General features: G+C 37.4%; 2 protein-coding genes across 4 annotated transcripts; both read left to right on the top strand.

Moving 5' to 3' along the window:
- The first annotated feature begins 970 nt into the window (after nucleotides 1–970).
- LOC146473834 (uncharacterized) lies at nucleotides 971–21,154 on the top strand. 3 transcript variants are annotated; one of them, XM_085117897.1, is made up of 7 exons: nucleotides 971–1,087; nucleotides 9,706–9,984; nucleotides 12,438–12,552; nucleotides 12,678–12,785; nucleotides 13,326–13,510; nucleotides 13,714–14,038; nucleotides 20,384–21,154. In XM_085117897.1, exons 1-7 carry the CDS (start codon nucleotides 1,010–1,012, stop codon nucleotides 20,428–20,430), a joined length of 1,137 nt encoding a protein of 378 aa, XP_084974023.1. In that variant the 5' UTR covers nucleotides 971–1,009; the 3' UTR covers nucleotides 20,431–21,154. The 3 variants fall into 3 exon arrangements, with proteins under 3 accessions (XP_084974023.1, XP_084974024.1, XP_084974025.1); XM_085117898.1 differs by lacking the exon at nucleotides 20,384–21,154 and adding an exon at nucleotides 15,269–15,567; XM_085117899.1 differs by lacking the exon at nucleotides 971–1,087 and adding an exon at nucleotides 9,077–9,178.
- On the top strand, nucleotides 4,516–6,937 carry LOC146473835 (uncharacterized). The gene is made up of 5 exons (XM_085117653.1): nucleotides 4,516–4,524; nucleotides 5,228–5,342; nucleotides 5,477–5,584; nucleotides 6,138–6,322; nucleotides 6,602–6,937. The coding sequence occupies exons 1-5, from the start codon at nucleotides 4,516–4,518 to the stop codon at nucleotides 6,935–6,937; spliced, it is 753 nt and encodes a 250-aa protein (XP_084973779.1).
- Nucleotides 21,155–23,055: the final 1,901 nt, after the last annotated feature.

Below are 23,055 nucleotides of genomic sequence, written 5' to 3' on the forward strand. Positions count from 1 at the left end.
CAAACAGATGGAAAGGAAGCGCAGGCAGAAAAAAACTTCAGCAGTATAGTTATTAAACTTAGCCCACTCTCCCTAGTAAAAAATTACCACAGTACGATTTATCCCTGAATACATTTTCTCACGGGCTTCCATTTTCCCATTCTAGGGGCTTTAATGAGGGTCACTGAAATTCAAATACCTTCCCCCTTTTTTAAGTTACAGAAAAATATAATACTTTCCGCGCTCGTTTTCTTCTGGGGTGGCTTAGCACTTTTAAAGGTGGACCGAGATTGTTGCGTGCATTGTACGTGGTTACGACTCGCTTTTATTCGTACGCAAATGAAATAATAGACATGCCTGAGCCGCTAGCGTACTATATCCTGGTTCTGATATGTCGCTGAAGTACGTGCAATGTAATCATGCCTTGTCGCAAGCGTAAAATGTCGAAAACGACGTTTGACCTCCACCCTTTCTGTTCTTACATTCCTTGTAATTATATTTGTAACTATGTCGTACAAAAAATGAAAAAAAAAAAAAAATAAAAGTGAACATGTTGTAATTTGGCAACAAGTAACACACAGTAACTTAGTAATAATAATAATCTTTTATTAGGAAGCTTTCGTTCACTAAATGTGGTTTTCAACGGTAACTTGGCAACTTATAATACAAAGGTGTTATTCGCTTGTTAACCATATAAAGGCAAATTTGGCCGGTTTTAAATTAAATAGTAAACTAACCCGGGAGAAAGGGTCTTTCTTCTTTTAAATCTGTGACTCGTAGTTCAAATATCTTCATTCTCCACGGGTCTATATTACCAACTCCCAATATGACCAGTTGCAGTTGATAGCTCAGTTGGTACGTATAAAGAGCACTGCACTGTATCGCAGATTTAGTCACGGGTTCGAATCCCGTTCAATCCTGAATTTTTTGGCATTCTTTTGCTTAGCTCCCTCTTCCATTTAATATTTTTTATTCTATTTAAGGCCTTTCTACCAGAACGGTTCTGCTAAACACCCTCCAAAGGATAAAAATGCATCTTGCAGTAACAGCCCTTTTGGTCGCTCTTGGATTCGCCGCGTTTGTTGAGTTGACTCAACAGTATGTACAGGTCAGTCCTTTTATGCATACTGATTAAGTAGATTTTCAAACGTTGCCAAACCACATATTGTCATGCTACATACGAGAAAAATACTCAAAAACTCCTCTTTTTTTTTTCTCGCTGAGAACTACATGGATTCATTGTGACAAGCTGTGATCAAAAAAGTTAAAATTCTGGCAACAAATGTTGCAGCTGCTGTTCAAAAAATGTTGAACAGTGTATCATGTGATGTTGAACGTTGAAATATGCCGTTTAACATGTTAAAAGTTGTTGGACGAAAATAGAGCTTGGCTCTATTCCGTTCAACAAGTTGCCGCAACAAGTCAACAAGTCAACAAGTCGCAACGATGTTCAACATTTTTTGATCGACAAAGTTTGCACGATGTTGAACCATGTATCATTCACTTAACGTGTAACATTCATAATTTATTCCTCGAACACATGGCCAATATGAGACTTATGGCAAATTCTGTTCATGGTGTCTGAAGACCTAGTTGGTCACTGACGATCATAACAATAATATAATAACTTCTTTTGTTTCCTTCAACAGATCCAAAAGGATGAATATCGTCACGTTCATTACGGGAATTTCAAGAAATTTTTAAACCACAAACTAAACGTTTCCCACGCCTTGGACACCATCAGTGTGAAGGATTACATCGAGTGTGCCGTTCATTGCATCAACAACATGGCGTGTTTCTCCTTCAACGTTGCCATTCTGGCTGATGTGTACTCAAAACGCCATGCCTGTCACCTCCTGGCAATAGATAAATACAATCAGTCTAAACGTTTTGTGTCAAGCCACAATTTCCATCACTACATGTACTGTGACGGTAGGTGGATTAGGTTTTATATGTTTTAGCCTTTGCAAATTTCCGGAAGTTATGGTAATACTTGAGGATCATTTCAAAATGGCCAGTGTTAGAATATCCTCCACTAAAACAAATATTTTGACCTTAGATGAAAATTCAGTCTTTGGGATATTCCAAACAGCTATCGACCAATATCTATTATTCCAACAGTTGCAACGACCAGCTTTGCGAGTACCTTAATGACAACAACTTACTACCCCATTGTCAGTCTGGATTCCGATCACTGCACAGTATGCTTACTGCGTTAATCGAAGCCACAAATTGCTGTTCGACCAACATTGACAAGGGACGGTTCATTTTTTATGAGCATGGGGGGGGGGGGGGGGGGAGGATGGGGTGGGGGGGCACGAGAAAAAAAAATGGCACTAAAGGGGGGGGAGGGGGGGCTACCAAAAAAAATTAGTGAAAGAGGGGGGGGGGGGGTCACCAGCAATAATTGGCTAGTAGGGGAAATTGAAAGTGGCTCAACACAGAAACAGATGAAGAAATTGAATATTATTTCAATTTTATTTAATACGATTTTCCTAATCACTTTTAATTTGTTTTACATACTGAGGTCGAAATCTGCGTTTCATATTAACAACAACTGAGGAAATGAAGCATATCTGTTGGAAAAGCAATAATGAATATAAACTGAAGTAGTCACCTATGTTTGTACAAGTTCAAATTAATATAAAAACGTAACAGTCTCACTATTGAACCATCCGTGGGGGAGTAGTTTTCTATTAAGTGGTTGTACTCAGAACTATATCAATAGATTGTTTAATGTTCTGTTTAATAGTACTCACTTTTATAACGACTGTAGATTAGTAAATTATTTGAACCCAGGAGTATCAGTAGACTCAGTAGTATGCCTAGTGTGAACATCCAGATTAGTTTTTAATAATAAAACTGTTGTTGGTGACTTCAGTTGACGGTAAATCTGAGCCGTAGGCCATCTTCAGAAAATCTTGTAACTGTCCTTTTTAATAGCAGTACTTTAATATCCAGGCGTGTAGGAGGGGGGGGGTTCGAGGGGTTTGAACGAACCCCCTTTGAAGATCAATCATGGCGGAAGAAAAAGCACAATGAGGAGGTTGAACAACTACATGAGGTGTACCATGCGAGAGAGTGGAATGTCCGCCTTGGTTCTAATGCATATCAAATATGATATGCCTGTCAATCTTGACGAGATAGTCAATTTGTTTGAAGGCCTACACCCGAGAATGATGCAGTTTACCAGCTTGGTGTATGACTATCAGCAGATCGAATAGCTATCAGAACTTGACAGGGCGCGGAATGTACTTTGAACTTTGTTGTTTAAGTTGAGACAATTATGCCGCAGAAATGATGTATATAGCTTAAAAAGCTGCTGTAAAACAAATTTGTGATTTGCCTAAAATGGGGTCTCAAAATGCAGGAAATGAGGTTTCTGGGAACCTAGATTTTCAAAAATTTCCGAGGGAGCATGCCCACGGACCCCCCTAGTAAGAGCGCCTCCGGCGCTCAACAAACACCCCTATCTAGCCCTTACCTACGCGCCTGATTTCTGTGTGTCCGCTTTTTTTTTTTTTCTGTTCAATATGACTCGTAACCGTTGATTGGTATGCTTCAATCCGTATTTTGTTAGTCGGATCTGTACGTGTATTAATTGTTTCTACTCGAAGGGGAGTACTTTCACGTTAAACATTTGCTTGGTTAATTTTTATAGTTCCTCTAAGAATCTAAATGGAAATTTAGGGTTTGCCGTTGCCGTAAACGTGTTGCTATCTATAAAACGTTTTTTTAAAAACAAGAGAAATCTTTACCTAAGCAGAGTATGATTTGTTTCTCGTTGGGCGGGAGGGGGGGTCATCAGAAAAAAATAGTTTCTGCTTGGGGGGGGGGGGGGGGCATGTGGAAAAAAATTGCATGCTAGGGGGGTCATACAGTTTCGTAGTGGCAATTAACCAAATCCCACCAGCCCCCCCCGCCCCCCCATGCTTATAAAAAATGAACGGTCCTCAATGGCCTTGTTGTAATCTTCATTGATCTCAAAAAAAGCCTTTGACACCATTGACCACAGTGTTCTTATATGGAAGCTTCACAATTACGGTGTTGACAGGAGTAGTCTCAAATGGTTTGAATCATATCTTTGCTACCGAAGCCAAAACTGCAATTATAATTGGCCATTTGTCAAATATTGCCTCGGTTTCTTTGTGGCGTCCCACAGGGAAGCAATCTCGGACCACTTTCATTCCTAGTCTACATTAATGATCTGCCCATGCCAATTGCCTTAGCTTAGCCTTTCCGAAGATGTTTGCCTTTGACACAAATATAACCTTCGCTGCCATTTCTATGGCTGGCCTCGAAAATGCCATAAACTCAGAGCTAAGAAACCTTAATTGCTGGCTTTTAACCAACAATAAATATGCCTTAATCTTGCTAAGTCTGAATTCATAGTATTTGGATCTAATCAACGTGTGCACAATCTTTCGAATAATCAGACTAATATCGAGATCGACGGTGAATCGATCGAAAGAGTTAACGAGGCCAAATCACTAGGCTTGTTAATTGACGAACACTTTTCATGGACAAAGCATAAAGATGAAAAAAGTAAGAAAATATCTTCGGCTATAGACGCCCTTAAACGCATAAGACCATTCATTCCTTTGAGGTCCGCAATGGGACATGATGACGTGAGAATTGCGCCAGGGGCGGAAATCCCTTAGTGGACCCAATTTGAAATTGACATTTTTAGGTTAAAAAAATCAGCAATTCCTCACAAAAACTGACTTAAATTTGGTGATGCAATTGGTTGAAAAGGACATTATTTTTATCTAGTCACCCACACGAACAGAGCACGTAAAGCAGGTTAAACAGAAATCGTTGTCAATTACTCATCAGTAAATGTGAAAGTAAAGCCTAAGGAAGCAATAAGCTTATACGAATAGACTTCCTGAATAAAACAATAGATTTTACATTGAGAAAAATAATTAGTTTATATTGTTTTAATTAGATTAGATTAGATTTATGTATCGAAATTGCTCTATTCCAATTGTTTTTAAAAAAGAAATTCCGGAAAAAAATAAAGCCCAAATAAAATGCAAAAAGCGCTTTTTATCCAAAGATAATAAATTGTAAAATAAGGCTTAGAATATCGTAACAAAACACAACTCTGCACACCAACCCCTTAAACAAACATGAAATCGTAAATAACAATTTTTATGTTTTGATGTATAAAATCTTAAAGGGATAAGATGCGTTACTGTTAAGCATCTGGGTTTTCAATTTTACCCTGTTAAATATCATATCTTAGAGCCCCTGTGAAAGCTTCCCATGCAAACATGGAGGAACATGTCGCCCACTGTACGACAAAAATGACTATATCTGTGACTGCCGAGGAGGACGAACTAGAAAAAAATGTGAACAAGGTAAACTGTACATTAATAGCTCGAGATATCAGCCGAAGAGACTATTTTTTGGAAGTCAACGTGTTCAAAAATCTAAAGTTGTATTTGATTTTCCTGGAGATTAGATAACATTGCCTTTTATTTCCTTACCTCAGCTTTTAACAACTGTTTTGACGCCTCTCGGACAACTGGAAGATACAAAATACTGAACCACGGATCGCAGGCCTTTCTTGTTTACTGTGACCAGACAAGCGACGCTGGAGGTGTGAATCATTTTAATGCAATAAAAACCAGAAATTCTGATTATAAACGCCATATGTAATCACCAGTAATTGTTTTCTATGGATGGGGAGGGGGGGGGGGGGGGGGAGGGAGACTCCCTTATATAAGTATACATGTAAGGCGCCAAATGGTATAACTTTGGGCCATTTTGTAAATCAGGTCCACCTTTTAACCATTTTGGTCTTTAAAGTTTGAAATAAGGTACATATTTTCAGAAACGGGCATGGATTCTAGAAACCAGGTCTGAAAACGGCTACGAATTTTCGAGGCCAGGTCTGTAAAAGGGATCTGGAAAATGACATATTTTGGTCTGAAATAGTGTCAGTGTTGGACAATAGAAACGCATGAAAAAAAATAACCTTCTGTTTGTATTGTAACATGCAAAAAAAATTTGGAAAAGATGAATTTTTAAACAAACAAACAAAAACATGCAATTCTAAGAATTGCTTTTAGCTTGCATACCGTTTTTCTAGTATTCTTTGTGTAAAGTTCTCCATTTGACCCCATTAAAAAAAAACTGTATTTTTGGATCAAGTTGGACAGTGGTGTTTAAAGTTGTCAAAGGTGTCACTTCACCAAAGGTGGGTGAGTTTTGGAATTCAAATTCATCCACTGAACAGAATGAAAGCATCTCGGCTGCGCTGGACTCAACTTCAAGTTACCACGGGCTCTACAAAAACCGTATCGTTAACAACTGGCAATCATTTAATCCACAGGAGGTAAGCTATGAGACTAGCAGGGGTTAGAATTGAGTAGAAATAACTAAACTAAACTTTTTCAAAAAGGTATGACAGATTTAGAGTAAACGGACAGAATATGACTCCAACTGATTACGTGTTATAAATATGCCTATAAAATGCATAAAAATAGATTACATTTAATTCCTTGGAACTTGAAAAAAAAAAAAAAGGGATTTGACGGATACTGCCGGTCTTTTTAGGTATAAGTCCGTGTACGTCTCGGTCTCGTGAAATAAATTTCAATACTTGTTTTTCCAGGTCCGCGTGGTTCTTTACGAAAATGGAAATGAAGTTTGCTCTATGAAGTTTAATGCTTCTGGCACAAACAGCGTAAACTGGTTTTCGCAGAAAAATCTTGTTTCGTCTCCTTGGAGTGACCTCAAAAATGGCATTACCCTTGTGCACCTCGACATCACTGGTTCACATTCTCGATTTTTTGAGATCACTGAAACTTATCACGGTCCCTATGTTGGTGACTCTGAATGGATGATTATCACTGGTGCAGGCTGCAGCTGGGAAACACGTTATACCAAGCCAGGTATTCTGTACAGCAAGCTTGGAAGCGCTGTGAAATGGGAAGTTGATGGAAGTTGATGGCCGTGTTCGTACGCTGAAGGACCATAACAGTTTACAACGAAAAGCAGTTCGAAGAAAGCGTCATTTCTCTATTTAATAGCCATTAGCCTAATTTACTGTTATTTTTGCAGAGTTGGTAAAAAAGCAATACCAACCCCACATCAACTAATTAAATCAGTGTAGTAACTCATTTACACTAGAAATAAGGCTTTTATTAACAAAAAGGTGCTGGTAATGTTAGCATTAAGGAAAGCTACGAGAGTAATTTTCAGTGAGTTACACAGCAAATAGTAGTTTCAAGAAAGCTTCATTGTTGTTTTTTTTTTTCAGTAACCATTAGCCTACTTTGTATTTTGCATTTATTATTATTTTCGTGGAGTTGGAAAAATAGTGTACCAACAGCACACCGGTTCTATTGGTCCCACAATTAAAATAATGCATATATAACCAAAGAAGAGACGTGCAAAAATTAACGATAAAAACCGACGTCTCGGTGTCTTCATGACGCCATTGTCAAGGAGAAATAAAAAATTACAGAGTCTGCGGCAAGGTGTAACAATAAATTAGCATATAGTGTTTAAAGCTAATTAAGTAAATACTTTTGCGCGAATAGAGTCGTTTTTGTTACACCTTACTGAAAATTATCACGAGTCCGACTTCGTTCTAGATTAGCTATAATTCGAGAGACTAGGCATCAGTTGTACCACCCGTTTAGTGCACAGGATAAATAATAATAATAATAATAATAATAATAATAATAATAATTATAATGACGATGATGATGATGATGATGATGATGATTATAATAATAATAATAATAATAATAATAATAATAATAATAATAATAATTAACAAATAAATTAAGGAAAAACGTTGAACCCAGATATGTTTTTTTTTTTCGTGTATCTTCTTCGATAAACTGTAATAGACCAACTCTGCATGCCATGAAAGGCCCCAATGCACCATGATAATTGTCATTATATTGCTTCTTCAGTTTATTCCTGTCCGTTTTCAATTAATTTGGTCGCGCAACAAAGTTAACGTGACAAGAGTAACTCCACAATTATTCCAACTCGCTCAAATTGATGAATATAGCCACAGGAATTGATTTGGTAAAAGTGGCGTTTACATTGACAAAAAAAATATATATATATACAATAATTCGCCGTCTTGTGCTCGTGTTCTCCACAAAATCTTCAATTTGTCGTTTCCGGCGCGGATGCTTTGCAAAGGATAACAGAGAGAGGTTCCAAATAAATTTATAACTATCGTGCAGAGCCATTATTTTGGCTTATTACACCCATTATCTTTTATATCTGTTATTATTATGAAAGCTCTGCACAATCCATGTGCCGTCGCCGTCGTAGCTTCTTAAATGTTGTGTTATCAGTTAAAACAATAGCATAAAAAGCTTGCCAGAAATAACCTTTTATAAATAAAATTAGAAAAAAAAAAAATTAAAAAACAAAAACGCTGCTATGTTAGACAATAAATTTGGTTAGAAATTATAAAAACTAAAATGGGGTCTTAGTTCTCAAATACAAAACGTTTTTTACAGTCTGATGATATTAATAGAGCAGCTGTTTCAGCTTCATAAACAGACATACGATTTTTTTTTCACGATCCACCAATATCAAAACAGAATAACGGATAAATTCCTTATCTTGCAGGCATATTTTTTTTGTCCGTTTTATTTTACAGTGAATAAAAAAGAGAGGCAAAACTATGTATATACCTTACCGCTTGAAATTTCTAAAATCATGTTTAATTAATCACTCGTAGTTGAAACTTCTGGGACGTCCTTTTAATCTTGGTAAGAAATTTTTTTCTCCAGGGGATAAATACATCTTATTGAGCAAGCGTGATGGCCGTACTGAGAGAATAGTTGAGCGCTGTTCAACTTTTTAAGTTTACGCACCCGGCTCATACAGCGCTTCTTATTTTATTTACGTAAGTAAAGCTAGCTAGATCTGCTTCTGTACGCACGTAAAATTTACGCGACTGTGGAAATCCACCTTAAATAAAAATATAGAAATAGCTGCCTTTCACAGGAGGGGGTCTGTGAGTTAACATCCCGTTTTAGTCATCAAACATTTATGGCTACCTGTTTAGTTTCTCTGTTGTTTTAAACGCATCGACGAAGTTTTTTCGCTCAGAACGATTCTGGTAAACATCCTGAGAAGGATAAAAATGCGTCCTCCAGTAACAGTCCTTTTGGTCGCTCTTGGTTTTGCCACGTTTGCTCAACAGTACGCACAGGTCAGTTATTTTCGCCAGACTAACTTTAAAACTAGGTTTTCAAAAGCTGTCAAATCGCTGCAAACTGGATACATCACGTAGTACGATTTTTCCAGACCTGCGTTCATGGTGACGAAAAATAAAAAAAAATAAAAATAATAATAAAAAAAAAAAGAAAGAAAAGGTAAAATATTTAGAGTCATCACCCTAAAGTTATGTGTGACATTCGCGATTTTTAAAAATGATCTTTGAGTGATCATAATTTGATTTCCTTTACCGGACTTTACAAACTTTATACATTTAAAGAAATGGATACAAGGAAGGATTGAGTTAATGGCAACTGGTTTAAACTATCCCATTGCAAACTTTGGTTAGTGTACAGGCCTATCTTATTAATTGTACTTAAATTCACAAGATCTTAAGCTTTACTCCTACCTTCTCTCAATTGACTTCATGGCCAACCTGAGACTTATGGCTATTTTTGCACGACTGTTTGCTGAGGATTACAATAATTTCTACATATTTTTCTTCTTATATTTCTTCGGTAGGTTCAAAGGGGTGAATATCAACATCTTCATTACGGATATTTCAAGGCATTCTTAAACCACAAGTTAAACGTTTCCCATGTCTTGGACACTATCAATGTGGAGGACTACATCGAGTGTGTCTTTGATTGCATGATTAACATAGCGTGTTTCTCCTTCAACATTGCCATTGTACCTGACAACAACTCGGACCGCCATGTTTGTCAACTTCTTTCAACAGACAAGTACAGGCAATCCCAAAGTTTTATATCAAGCAACAATTCCCATCACTATGCCGTGGCGGTAGGTGGATTAGGTCGTAGCTTATTTTAGGAACATCCTCTAGTTAGTCAAAAGTGTTTCCCTTAGTTCTTTGGGATGTTAGCCATACTGAAATTCCTTTCCGCTTATTTTATGTCAAAATATTCGCAGAACGGGGCTTTTTAATGTAGTCTGTGGCGTAGAATCCCTCCCCCACCCCCAAACATACATACACACCTTCACAACTTCGCAAATAAACAAGCTTTGGCAATGGGAATTGGAGGGTAGATAGTGCGTCCGAAGATGTTTAATTTGAGGTCCGCCATCTTCGGTCCGCAATCTTGGAAATTACCCCCAGGAAGCACAGGAAGGAGTGTTGCTTACTTTGTAAAGTAAATCGTTTGTTTGATTAGAGTAAATGGCAGAGGTCAATGAAATTTACGTGCCACAGGCATTTTGGTTTTCTAAATTTAGCCTGAGTGGCCGTATTAACGGGGTGAAATCGTAAAGATTGTACTGTTTGGGATTTCAAAATGTGAAAATTAACCAAATTTTATTTTTTTTATTTTTTTTGATAAGAAATTGTATGGCCCTTTTGCCGGGCTAAAGAAAATTGGCCGTAATAACGAGGTGGCCGTAAGGCGACAAATGATATAAAAACATGGAATTTACGGCAATAATATTAAATTTTGTAATTTAAAAATTTGGATCTTCCAAAATCTAAAAACATGATTCTTTTAAATAAATTTTCATGAAAAACATTATTATCGGTAAACTCTTAATTACTTACCAAACCAAATTGTTCCACATACACTGCTAAAAATGTTATTACCAGGTTTCTCGACGTTTGACAAACCAAAAACCATGAAAAAAGATTGTTTAAAGTCGGCGTGAGAGACTCAGCACCCCCGAGCTCCCCCATGCCCCACCCTCTCTCGTCTAGGCTAGCATAACAGGATAGCATCCAAAGACTCCATCACTTATACTGAATAATAAAACATCAATAGGGGTATTATAGCAAGACTCATTTCAAGACCCATGGGCGCTGTCAAATACTATGCTAGTCATAGATATACAACCCCCTGCACAAAACATGAGGAAACAACTTGTCTTTTGGTATTGAGACTCTGATGGCCACAACACTCTATCTTGGAAGGACCACATAGAATATATTGGTAACAAGATCTCGTCAAGATTAGGTGTTCTGCGTCGAGCGCGTAAGGTTCTCCCCAAGCCAACTTGCCTAATGCCCTACAATACTATAGTTTTGCCATTATTTGATTACTGTTCGCCTGTCTGGGACAGTTGTGGGGCTGGAAGCAAAGATTACCTAGATAAGCTAAATAGACGTGCTGCATGCATTATTGAAGGTCGATCAGTCGGGGCTGAGGAATTAAAATCAACACTTGGTTGGCCCAACCTACAAGCGCGCAGAAATTATCTCAAATGCCTTTTAGTCCATAAATGTCTTCACGGAATAGCGCCTTCGTACTTACTTTCAGAGTTTAGGCACGCGCATCTTTACCATGACTATAACACCAGAAGCCGTGATTTGCTGCGCCCTCCCTTCGCAAAAACTGCTAAATATCAGGGGAGCTTCAGAATAAACGGTGCTCGAACTTATAACACCATCCCGAGAACCATTAGACAGGTAGTGGCGTTCAGTAAATTTAAAACCGAACTAAAGTGCCATCTTAAGCAGTAACGCCCGCGGTACATGCTGCATATATAATTTAATTATTTGTCTAGTTTTTTATTTGCTTTTTTTTTTGTTTCAATGTTTTGTGTTTTGTCTTGTGCTGTGTCAGGGCTCCATTTAAACTAGCTCTGCTAAATTGGATGCCCCTGGATAAATATTGAATTAAATAAATAAATAAATAAATAAAATGGCCAGGGGAAAAAGGACGCTTATAACAAGGAATCTCGACTAAAAACCCTGTCGGAACCGCCTTAACACCCCATTAGTTAAACTTTACGCAATCCTCGTACATAGCACCGATGACCTCAACATGTTGGCATCATGTCGTGACATATATAACATTATGGGTTACATGATGTTTGCTGATAGCTATATTTAATTGGCAATTAATCACAGGCGTTTGCGCTAGCAAACGCACAAACAGAATAAGAGTGCAGTCTGTGCACTCCTTTTATGCCCAGATCTCTTCCATAAAGCTTTTGGTGATGCTACCCATGGCTTTGTGGAAAGAATCTGAGCAATTAGAAACCTACGGCAAATGCAATTAGCGTTTAAAAAAAGCGGAATTTTACCCCGCATGTGAGGTGAAATTAGATATGTTAAACTCATCCGATTTTTCACGTACTTTCCCTTTATTTTATTTTATTTATTTATTTATTTTTTTAATTTTTTTTAAACAATCATACCATGAATAGAATACAATATAATAATAAAAAGAAAATAAAACTTCCCACAAATTAACACTAAGGGATTCCGGATGATAGTTAAACAAGGTTTTCATCGCTACTTTTCTCAGAGCCCCTGCGAGAGCATTCCATGCAAACATGGAGGAACATGTCGCCCAGTGTACGACAAAAATGACTATATCTGTGACTGCCGAGGAGGAAGCACTGGAAAAGACTGTGACCAAGGTGAGGTTTACGTTAGGGGATATCAACCAAATAGCTAAGTTTCGGAAGCGCACATGTCGCAAAAATTTAACCCATATTCGACTGGAGATTAGATAACATTTTTTTCCTTTCTTCTAATTCCTCAGTTTTTAACAACTGTTTTGACGCCTCCCGAACAACTGGAATATACAAAATACTGAACCACGGATCGCAGGCCTTTCCTGTTTACTGTGACCAGGCAAGCGACGGTGGAGGTGTGAATCATTTTAATGCAATACAAACCAACAGTTAATTAAAAACGCCATATTTACAAAGCTAAGTAATTACCTGCATTTATTTTCTATGGATCGGGCTAACTCCCCTATGTAAGGTATGTAGGTATTGTAAGCTGCCAAATGGTCTGATTGTTAGGCCATTCAGTTAGTCTGAGATAAGGTATACATTCTTTGTCTGAAATTCCTAAAACGGGTAATATTTAACAGAAATGGGCGGGGGATTTTAGAAACCAGGTCTGAAAATGGCGACGAATTTCCGAAGCCAGGTCGAAAAAGGAAACTGAAAAATGACATATTTTCGTCCAAAGCAGTGTCAGTGATGGACAACAGAGAAGCAATAATAATAATAATAATAATAATAATAATAATAATAATAATAATAATAATAAATAATAATAATAATAATAATAATAATAATAATAATAATAATAATAGTATACGGGTTACGCTGCGTTAGCAACACTCGAAGTTTTGCATTTAACCATAATATTATTAAAAAAAACTGTATTTTTGGATCAGGTTGGACAATGGTGTTTAAAGTTGTCAAAGATGTCACTTCACCAAAGGTGGGTGAGTTTTGGAATTCAAATTCATCCACTGAACAGAATGAAAGCATCTTGGCTGCGCTGGACTCAACTTCAAGTTACCACGGACTCTACAAAAACCGTATCGTTAACAACTGGGAATTATTTAATCCACAGGAGGTAAGAAAAAAAGAATTAATTATGGTAAACTAATGACACTAGAAGGGGTTAGACTTAAGTAGACATAACTAAACTAAACTAAACTATAAAAAAAAAAAAAGTTTGACGAATTTAAAGTAAACGGACAGAATATGACTTCAACAGATCAGGGTACAAGTATAAAATACGTAAAAATAGATTACATTTCAGTACTTGTTTTCCAGGTCCGCGTGGTTCTTTACGAGAATGGGAACGAAGTTGCCTCCATGAAGTTTAATGCCTCTGGCACAAATAGGGTAAACTGGTTTTCGCAGAAAAATCTTGTTTCGTCTCCTTGGAATGACCTCAAAAGTGCCAGTAACTTTGCGCGCTTTGACATCACTGGTTCCGCTTCTCGATTTTTTGAGATCATTTTACCTTATGTCGGATGTAAGTATGACTCTGGATGGATGGTTATCACTGGCGTAGTCTGCAAGTGGGAGAGACGTTATACCAAGCCGGGTATTCTGTACAGCAAGCTTGGAAGCGCTGTGAACTGGGAAGTCGATGGTAAGAAAATGCAATCGCAAATTAAAAAATGTCGTTAAGGTGGCTGATTATATGTTAATCTCATTCTGGAATCAATCAATTTGGAAAAGGGATTAGTTGTTCCAAATTCCCTCAGCAGTTATCTCCAACGAAAACCCCAAAAAGATCATAAACGTTGCTAATATGTCCCTTTTTGGTTTGCCATTTTTGAAGGGTCTTAGGCTTGGCCTTTGGACCCGTTAGAACACTTACAGGTTAGACTTTCTCAAAACCCGTTTTCGTGGTGACTTGCATCCTCGTCGCTAGCTCGTTGGTTACTCTTTCGACGCATAAGTAGTCGACTTGAGGCAAGTCTAGTTAGAGGTGTAAACATTACGGTCCGGGTCCTCAATTTAAAAACATGGTCTATATGAAACCGCTAAGTCCCTTGCCGTAAGAAAATAATAAGCCAAATGGATGGAGTAGTCCAAGGCTAGCAAAGATGACGGGGAGGAGAGGCGGGGATGGGGGAAGAGGGGTTGTGGTTTGGGCGTGGGTAGGGTCATGTGATTGGTTGTTTTACGGCTTGTTGTTTCTCGTTTTAATCGGTCTTTCTCCTTTTGGTTGTTTGCGTTGCTGATCTTGTTTCGTTCACGCCTTTTTATTTCTTTCTCAATTCATAAATTGTCCTATATAGCAGGAAAAAAGTGCTCTGGAAAGGTGCTACCGCATATCATCTGTTGGCTTGTTGATGATACTGTTTTTAAGATACCTCATTTAAGATATCTATCTGCAATCTATAAGTAAAATGAGTAGTAAGATTTTGAAAAAAAGCTATGATGTTTTGTTTTTTGCGGGAGTGGTAACGTTGAACGAGGTGTTTTTCTTTTTCCTGTTGTAAACAACCAATACAAATTACGTTTCGAGTGCTAGCCCTTCCTCAGGGCAAATAATTGCGGAGAAGGGATTAAGCGCTCTAAACGTCAGCTCTCATATATCTTTTCGGTGGCCAAATTACCCCATGAATTGAGCTCACTCGATACAACAAAATATTTACTAGAAAGCACTGTTTCGTAGTTTCTTAGGCCGGGTCATTATAACTGTTGTAGCCTGCTCTAGGAGTGTTCATTGGTCATTCATTACATAGGAAAATTAAACTATAACAGTTTTCATTCCGTTTGCTATGCAATTCGAATGGTTCAACATGCCTTTTTTGGGTAATGATTACAATTCAATCATCTTCACATATTTTTTATTGATACTTTTATCTAGCTGGAAATGTCGGTGTAGCTGATGTGCTGGCTGTGTTCGTACGCTGAAGGAACATAACAGTTTACACCGAAAAGCAGTTTGCAGAAAGCGTAATTCCTCTTTTTATTTACCATTAGCCTATTTTGTATTTGTATTTACTGTTATTTTTGTAGACATGGTAAAATAGTGATACCAACATGAGCGAATTAAATGAAGGCACCATTTGGCTTACACAAGAAGTATTGCGTTTATAACCTAAGAAGCTGCTTGTAATAAATTCGCGGAATGAAATTAAAGTTATGGTATTCATGTTGAATGTGTTATGCTGAAATGATCTCGAGTCGCCTTTTTTTATAGATTAGCTACAATCAGGAGCGTGGGTAACAGTTGTAACAGCCGCTTCTTGCACAGAATAAACAAAACAAAAAAAAAAAATGTGAAATAAATGTGATGGTATATTTCCAACCTTGTGGATGAATGAGAGTGATGTATTATTCTAGAAAGTGACACAGGCATACTCGGACAAAAAGAAATCCGAGAGCTTAACCTAAGCCCTTCCGATTATTAGTTCGGATGCTCTACCACTGAGCTACAGGAGACTTGTGGGAGCTAAAGCCATTAAACTAGGTTCATGGGACAAGCATGCTGCATACTGCTAGGGTTTGAATGTCGAAAGTTCAATGTTCGAATGTTTGAATGTTCGAACGAATCCTAGCAGTATGCAGGATGTTTGTCCCATGAACCTAGTTTAATGGCCTTAGCTCCCACGAGTCTCCTGTAGCTCAGTGGTAGAGCGTCCGAACTAGTAATAAAAGGTCTTAGGTTTGACTCCTGATAGGAGCACTCGGATTTATTTTTTCCGAGTATGCCTGTGTCACTTTCTAGAATAATACATCATTCTCAAAAAAAATATATAATTAAAAAAAAAAAAAGAAATTAAAGCATTGAACCCAGATACATGAGGTGTATCTTCTTCAATAAATAATAATAGATCAACCCTGTATGTAATAAAAGGCCTCAATGCAAAATGATAATTGTCCTGGCTTCTTCAGTTTGTTCCTGTCCGTTTTGATTTGGTCTCGCAACGTTTCTTCTGCATTAGACGTTACCGTTCTACGAAGTAGAACCGACTTCTACTTTTCACAGCGAGTGCGAGAACAAAAAAAAAAACCAAAAAAGAAAAAACAAAACAAACAAACAACAACAACAACAACAAAAATCGAGACACGTTCATTTTAGAATTGCAGTAGACAACAATTAGATCAACTTCTGTCACAACAATACTGGAAGAGAAGTTGTAAGAAAAATGGCCTAGTGTGACAACGCCTTGACGCATTTTGGCAGCACCAGTATTATTATTATTATTATTATTATTATTATTATTATTATTATTATTATTATTATTATTATTATTATTATGTTATTATTATTATTATTATTATTATTATTATTATTATTATTATTATTATTATTATGTGCAGTTAAAAAACGTATGTATGCTAAAATAGAATCACATAGGGCGCGCAGCATAACCTATGCGATCCTAGGAACTATAAAAAGAAAACTGCTGAGTTAAAAAAAAAAGAGTTAGCGATAAAGATATAAAAACCTCTGTCCGCGCCTCCTTACCTTGTGCCTAAACCCAGTAGCCTGGTTACTAGGTGCCACCGAGGGATATAGGCTTTTAAAGCCTATAGGAACAAAGGTAACCCACCTGTTATATATAAACGATCTTAAGGCGTTCGCATCGACTGAGGCCAAGCTGAACAAAGTTTTGAGGTCTTCTAGCAACGCCATGCAGGATATGGGCTTACATTGGAACCCTAAGAAATGCAATGTCCTTCACGTCAAGAGGGGCAACCAAGTTCAAGATGCGGTGGGGACGAAGCTGGACCAGTCATCAGTGGCTGAGAGTCTCAAGCCAGGGACCAGTTATAAGTTCTTAGGAGTTCAAGAAACAGTGACACAAGATTAAAAGCTGGCCTTTGAGTGCGCAGCCAAGGTGTATCTGAAAAAGCTATCGGTGATACGGTCTAGTCCTCTGTCAGATATCAACCGAGTAAGAGCCAGCAACCAGAATGCAATGCCAGTTCTAACCTATCTGATATTGACTCAACACTGGCCAATCGCAGAACTGCGAGTTATCGACAGAGAGGCTAGAAAGAACATCTGTGAAAACGGTGGGAAGCATCCCTGAAGCTCGACGGCGATAATGTATTTAGCAAGAAAGAAAGGAGGGCGTGGCTTGCGCTCGGTTGAGCGCAAATACAAGTTGACCAAGATCAAGGCAGCAATAAAGCTCTGTCAGATCATGGATCCCTCTATGAGGGCAGTGCAACAGTTCGAAGAGAGGGCGGTAGAGAAGGGACACACTTCACTGATGAAGGAAGCGCATAAGTTTGCCGAGGAACTGGGCATGAGCCTGTCTTGGAGTACCCTCAACCGTCGTGCTGGTCTGTGAGCGATCCTGAGACCGAGATTCAGGGACCAAAGGTCAAAAAACATCTCCAGAAGGTAGATATTACTAGCATTATTATTATTATTATTATTATTATTATTATTATTATTATTATTATTATTATTAATATTATTATTATTAATTATTATTATTAATTATTATTATTATTATTATTATTATTATTATTATTATTATTATTATTATTATTATCAACATTATTGATTTTTTTTTCATTTTTGGCATGTTGGGGGAATAACTGCTACACAATTGAAGATTAACAATAAAGCTGCACTAAATTCTTCTTTTTTTATTCTGTAACCAGAGGACGAAAAAAAATATTTATGGTTTATAATTGCCAAATGCTAACACGCAACATGGAAACTTTCGAATGCTTCCCACACAATGAAAATAATTATTTGTTCTCGTGCAGAATTTGATGTCATGGCGTTTATCGAACAGTATTTGCTTAGAAAACGGTATTAATGTGGCTTTAATTTCGGTTTTTAAGTTTTGGCAAACGGCAAAGTCGATAAACTATCTTATATCTATATTCGGCGATGTTTGAAACGATTTTAGAACCATTTGTAGGCGATTTTATAAATCATATTGCAGATGACCCACCCAAGCTATTTAACAAAAATAATAATAATCAAATGACTGTAAATATATGAAACATATTTTCCGAACTGCAGATGAAACACTAAATAGAAGAAAGATACTCCAAGTTAATACGCAAATTAAGCAGTTGCGAAAAGAAAGCCTGAAAGAAAAAAGATAAAAATTATTTTATCGCTATCATCCTTAGTTTTGAAATGGAATTTTGGAATGGAAAGTCGTGCGTTGTATTATTTGTGTCAATTTGCATATATGTTAAGGATTTATTTCGTTCCTTATGTTTCTAGATGGAACCAACCGACAGGAAATACAGTAGCATAAGTAGGCGAATGGGGCAAGTCTACTTGTAAAAATTATCGTTCGTGTCCTCAATCTAGAAACATGGTCTGTGCAACCACTGACAAGCAAAGTTGTTGTACTTAGTCCCTTGCGGTGAGAAAATCAGAATAAACTGGATGAAACATTTGCAAATCCTTCGAATACTTTTAAATACCCTGAACACTTGCTAAATAAAAAGATTTCTCGATATAGTAGCAACGTACTGCTAAGTCTACTAACTAGTCTGTAGGGTAGTAAAGATGCCGGGAGGAGGGGGGCTGGACGTGAGAAGAGTCTTATGCCTTGTTGCTTCATGGCTTGTTGTTTCCCGTTTTAACCGCCCTTTCTCCTTTTTTGCTATGTGCTTTGCTGTTCTTGTTTCTTCAGGTCTCTCTTTTTTTTATTGCTGTTGTTGTTGTTGTTGTTGTTGTTGTTGTTGTTGTTGGCGAAGACAGGCATAAGGATTATTGGTTTGTAAATCGACTGATAAACTGTCCTGAATAGCAGGGAAAAGCTGATTTGGAATGGCACTAGCGCATTCTCAAGCAGTTTAAGGCCTGGGTCAAGGGCTTTTAAGAGGAAAAATGGTTTATTCTAGATAACTTTAACAAATTCAATGGCACTGAACTGAAATTTGGAAGATAAAAAGATCTCATCATTCTGAAAATTTCTAAGCATAATGAGTAGTGCTATAGATCATGTGACATGTCACGTGATCATTTTTGTGAAAAGAGCAAAGATTTGACAGGTAGGCGACGGTTTTAAGAGATAACACCAAACAAAAACGCGTTTCTAATAAAGATTAAATATCTCCATCGCTTCACGTTTGGAATGATCGTCCATTGTTCTCCAGAAAAAAATTATCGGGGCAAAGGTCATTTTTTAGTCCACAATTCAACTTTTGATCGTGAATTTCTCCAATTTAAAAACTTAAGGACAGTCATTCCAAACGTAGAAAGTTAAATATTTAAAATCTGCTTCGGAAACACTAATTCAGTTATTTTTATATAGAAAATTCGCCGCCATATCGCCGATTTACGAAATTCTCATTTTTTGGTCACGTGATCTGTCACGTGATCAAAATTATACGTTAAGGCAAAAGAAAACATCAAGTTTAATATCCAGGTAAAATTTCATCCTGTTTTAGGCAGACAAACCGAAGATATAGGGGATCATTCATACTTTCTGAACACCCTTTAAACCCAGGCCTTAAACTGCTTGAGTTTTAACTCTTGTTTTTTTTTTTTTTGAGACATCTATTAACAAGTAGAGAAGGTGGTTAGCTTTTAAAGAAACTATGGTGCTTCGTTTTTGGGAAGTGATAACGTCGAATACGGTAAGTTAGCCGTCGTAAAGATATAATTCAAATGATTTTTCGAGTGCTAGCCCTTTTTCAGGGCAAGTAATTGTTGAGAAAGGCTAGCGCTCTAAACGCCAGCTGTTATACCTCTTTACGGTGGCCAAATTGCCCTTGAACTCGCTCAATAAAACCAAATATTTAGTAGAAAGCACTGTTTTGTAGTTTCCTAGGGTCATTTCAGCAATCAGTAAAGGATGACTCAAAAATATTAATTATTGGAGTCTTCATTGCTCATTCATGCATAAGATAGGGAATTAAACTAAAGCAGTTTTCCTTCCTTGTGTTACCCAATTGGTATGGTGCATGTATGGCTGATCATGCCTTTTTGGGTAATGATTACAATTCAATTCTCCTCACACATCTTTTTTTTGATACTTTTATCTAGCTGGAAATGTCGGCGTAGCTGATGTACTGGCCGTGTTCGTACGCTGAAGGACCATAACAGTTTACAACGAAAAGCAGTTCAAAGAAAGCGTCATTCCTTTATTTAGTAGCCATTAGCCTACTTTAAAATTGCATTTACTGTTAAATACTGTTAGAGTTGGTAAAATAGTAATACCAACATCACACCAGCTAATTCAGTCAGTGTATTAACTTACCCACACTAGAAAAAGGCTTTTATAACCAAAAAGGTGCTCGTAATGTTGGAATAGAATAAAAGTTATGACAATCATGTTCACTGCGTTATACAGCGAAAAGAAGTTTCAAGAAAGCATCATTCCTTTTTCTTTAGTAACTATTAGCCTACTTTGTATTTAAATTTACTATTAATATTATTTTGTTAAGAATTGGTAAAAAAGTGATACCAACATCACCAAAAACATGAATCAGTGTACTACTTTTACCACACTATAAATGGGTCATTTATAACCTAAGAACCTAGGAAGGTGGTGGTAACGTTAGCATAGAATGAACGTTATGATAGTTATTTTCAATGCGTTGCACTAAAAATGATCACGAGTCGCCTTCGTTATAGTTCAGCTACAATTCGGGAGCCTACGCAACAGTTGTATCACTTGTTTTGTGCACAAGATCATACGGAACGTTAAATTAAATTAGTCCATGATACTCAGAGGCATAGTCTCTTTCATTTACGTGTATCTTCTTAGATAACGAAAATTGTAAAGGATCACCTGTTTATGTAATAAAAGGCCCGAATACACCTTAAAGATTGCCATTGATTCCTCAGTTTACCCCAGTCTCTTTTCATTTGTCATTTGTCGATTTCAACGAAAACACATACATACACACCCAATAGAGCTACAGTCAGCTACAGGCTCCGTCTTTCAACCTGAATCGAGCCGAGTTTATTTAAAATTATTTGTAGAATCAATGTGACCTTAAGACGGAGTTTTATGAGAGGATCAGGCAGGGGTAACACATGTCATCTCACCGATTTCGATGAGATTTGATCACATTAAAGTACCCAACCAAAACCTCAAATACAGTGGGTAAGTCAATCGCGCCACCACCCCCCACCACCCTCACAGACACACATACACAAATTGTTTTTGTTGTTTCCGCAGATCCCAAACATTCCCCTTAAACTAGCATCAGAAATAAACTTGGCTTTTGTTTACCAACTATAATGAATTTTGTTGTTTAATGTGAATAAATATTAGACATGTGTTATCTTACGGTACCACTTTCAAGTCGTTTAGACTGGAGGGTGCCAATCAAGACCTGCCAATAGCTTCCATGTCTCGAAAGGATTGATTAAGTTTCCAATTAGGTTAAGTTCTGATCCAAATATCACAAGAATTCAACGTTCTTTCTAAAACCAATTTCAACCATGATTCAAACACGTCCTCTTTCTAATATAATCACGAATACAATTTTTGACATCTTTTATTTTTGGGTGTCAACAACCTTCAAATCGTGTGACCAGAGACTTTTTTTTTTTTTTTGCACAAAGAGGAGACACGTAACTGAATTGTTCGAAAAGTTTATTTCAATGTTTTCTGGATGAAATTGAGTGATACTATGTTGCTCCTTGGTATTCTTTTTATTTTTTTTCGTGTCTGACCGTACCGCAGTGGAAATAAGAAAAAGATATAAATAACTAAACTCGGTTAAAGGTTAACCTAGGAAGCGATAATACAAGCAACATGACTTTGAGCCATTATGAGTACGAAGTTGTGTCTTGCACAGTCTTGAGTTGGGAGACTTTAGAGTATCTTAGATGCAACTTGCTTGGAGAATGGTCCAACTTTTAACTGCACTGATCTAGTTGTTGCTAATTAATCCAGAGAGTCAAGGTGACCAAGCAAAACTAATACCAATATAGCGAATTAAATTGTGAATACTCTCAATAGCCCATTTTATAATTGCGTGCTTAGTGACCTGGTTCGATAAGAAGGGAGTTGAGTTGATTCTGTTCCAAAACTCCACAACCTTAAATACGTAAATCAAGTCGTTCTTTACAAATGCAGGCACTGAGGTGAACCCCAGCCTCACTTCTACACAAAGGCCAGTTCACGAAGGACAAAACTGTAAAATAGGCTATTTTGAAGCCCCATTTGAAATATTTGTAGTCCTTTTTTATAAATGGTGGTCACTAAAATAATTACTTTTTCACTCGATTATTAGCGGAACTACGCGCGCCAAAAGCGCGGCCGAGGAGACCCATAACTAAAGCCCCGAATGCAGTGATTTGTGTACCGCTCCGATAACTCTGCTTTGATGGAAATTCTTACCATCATGTTCATGTTATTTTTTTTCCAGAAGCTTTTCTGTACCATTGTCGCGCGCTTGCAAAGTTTATATTCTTTGTGGTAAGCTTTGTTTGAAGTCTGAAACAGTGCCTTGAAGTCGGGATGAGTTTTGCTGAGGTAAACGTCAAACGCAGCCACTTGGTCAAGTGCAGTTGAAGTTCCATACATACGAACATCCGAGTATGACTGCTCAGACTGTTTAGCACCTCCTTGGTAATGTTTATTTCGTTCATTTTTCGGCGACGCAACGGGCTCCAGTCTCATCAGTATTTATTTCAAATGACTGCATTGTGAGCTCCCACCATCCCTCCCTGCCGCGGCGTGCAAAATGAAAACACAACGA

The sequence above is a fragment of the Pavona decussata genome, unplaced genomic scaffold, assembly GCF_977016875.1.
Source record: "Pavona decussata unplaced genomic scaffold, jaPavDecu1.1 SCAFFOLD_92, whole genome shotgun sequence".
Lineage (NCBI taxonomy): Eukaryota > Metazoa > Cnidaria > Anthozoa > Scleractinia > Agariciidae > Pavona > Pavona decussata.

Excerpts from the sequence above, each read along its gene's own strand:
- LOC146473834 (XM_085117897.1), top strand. The coding sequence starts at position 1,010 with ATGCATCTTGCAGTAACAGCCCTTTTGGTCGCTCTTGGATTCGCCGCG. Across the intron at positions 9,985-12,437 it reads CCCATCACTATGCCGTGGCG|AGCCCCTGCGAGAGCATTCC; the intron begins GTAGGTGGATTA and ends TACTTTTCTCAG. Across the intron at positions 13,511-13,713 it reads AATTATTTAATCCACAGGAG|GTCCGCGTGGTTCTTTACGA; the intron begins GTAAGAAAAAAA and ends CTTGTTTTCCAG.
- LOC146473835 (XM_085117653.1), top strand. Across the intron at positions 5,585-6,137 it reads CCAGACAAGCGACGCTGGAG|GTTGGACAGTGGTGTTTAAA; the intron begins GTGTGAATCATT and ends TTTTTGGATCAA. Across the intron at positions 6,323-6,601 it reads AATCATTTAATCCACAGGAG|GTCCGCGTGGTTCTTTACGA; the intron begins GTAAGCTATGAG and ends TTGTTTTTCCAG.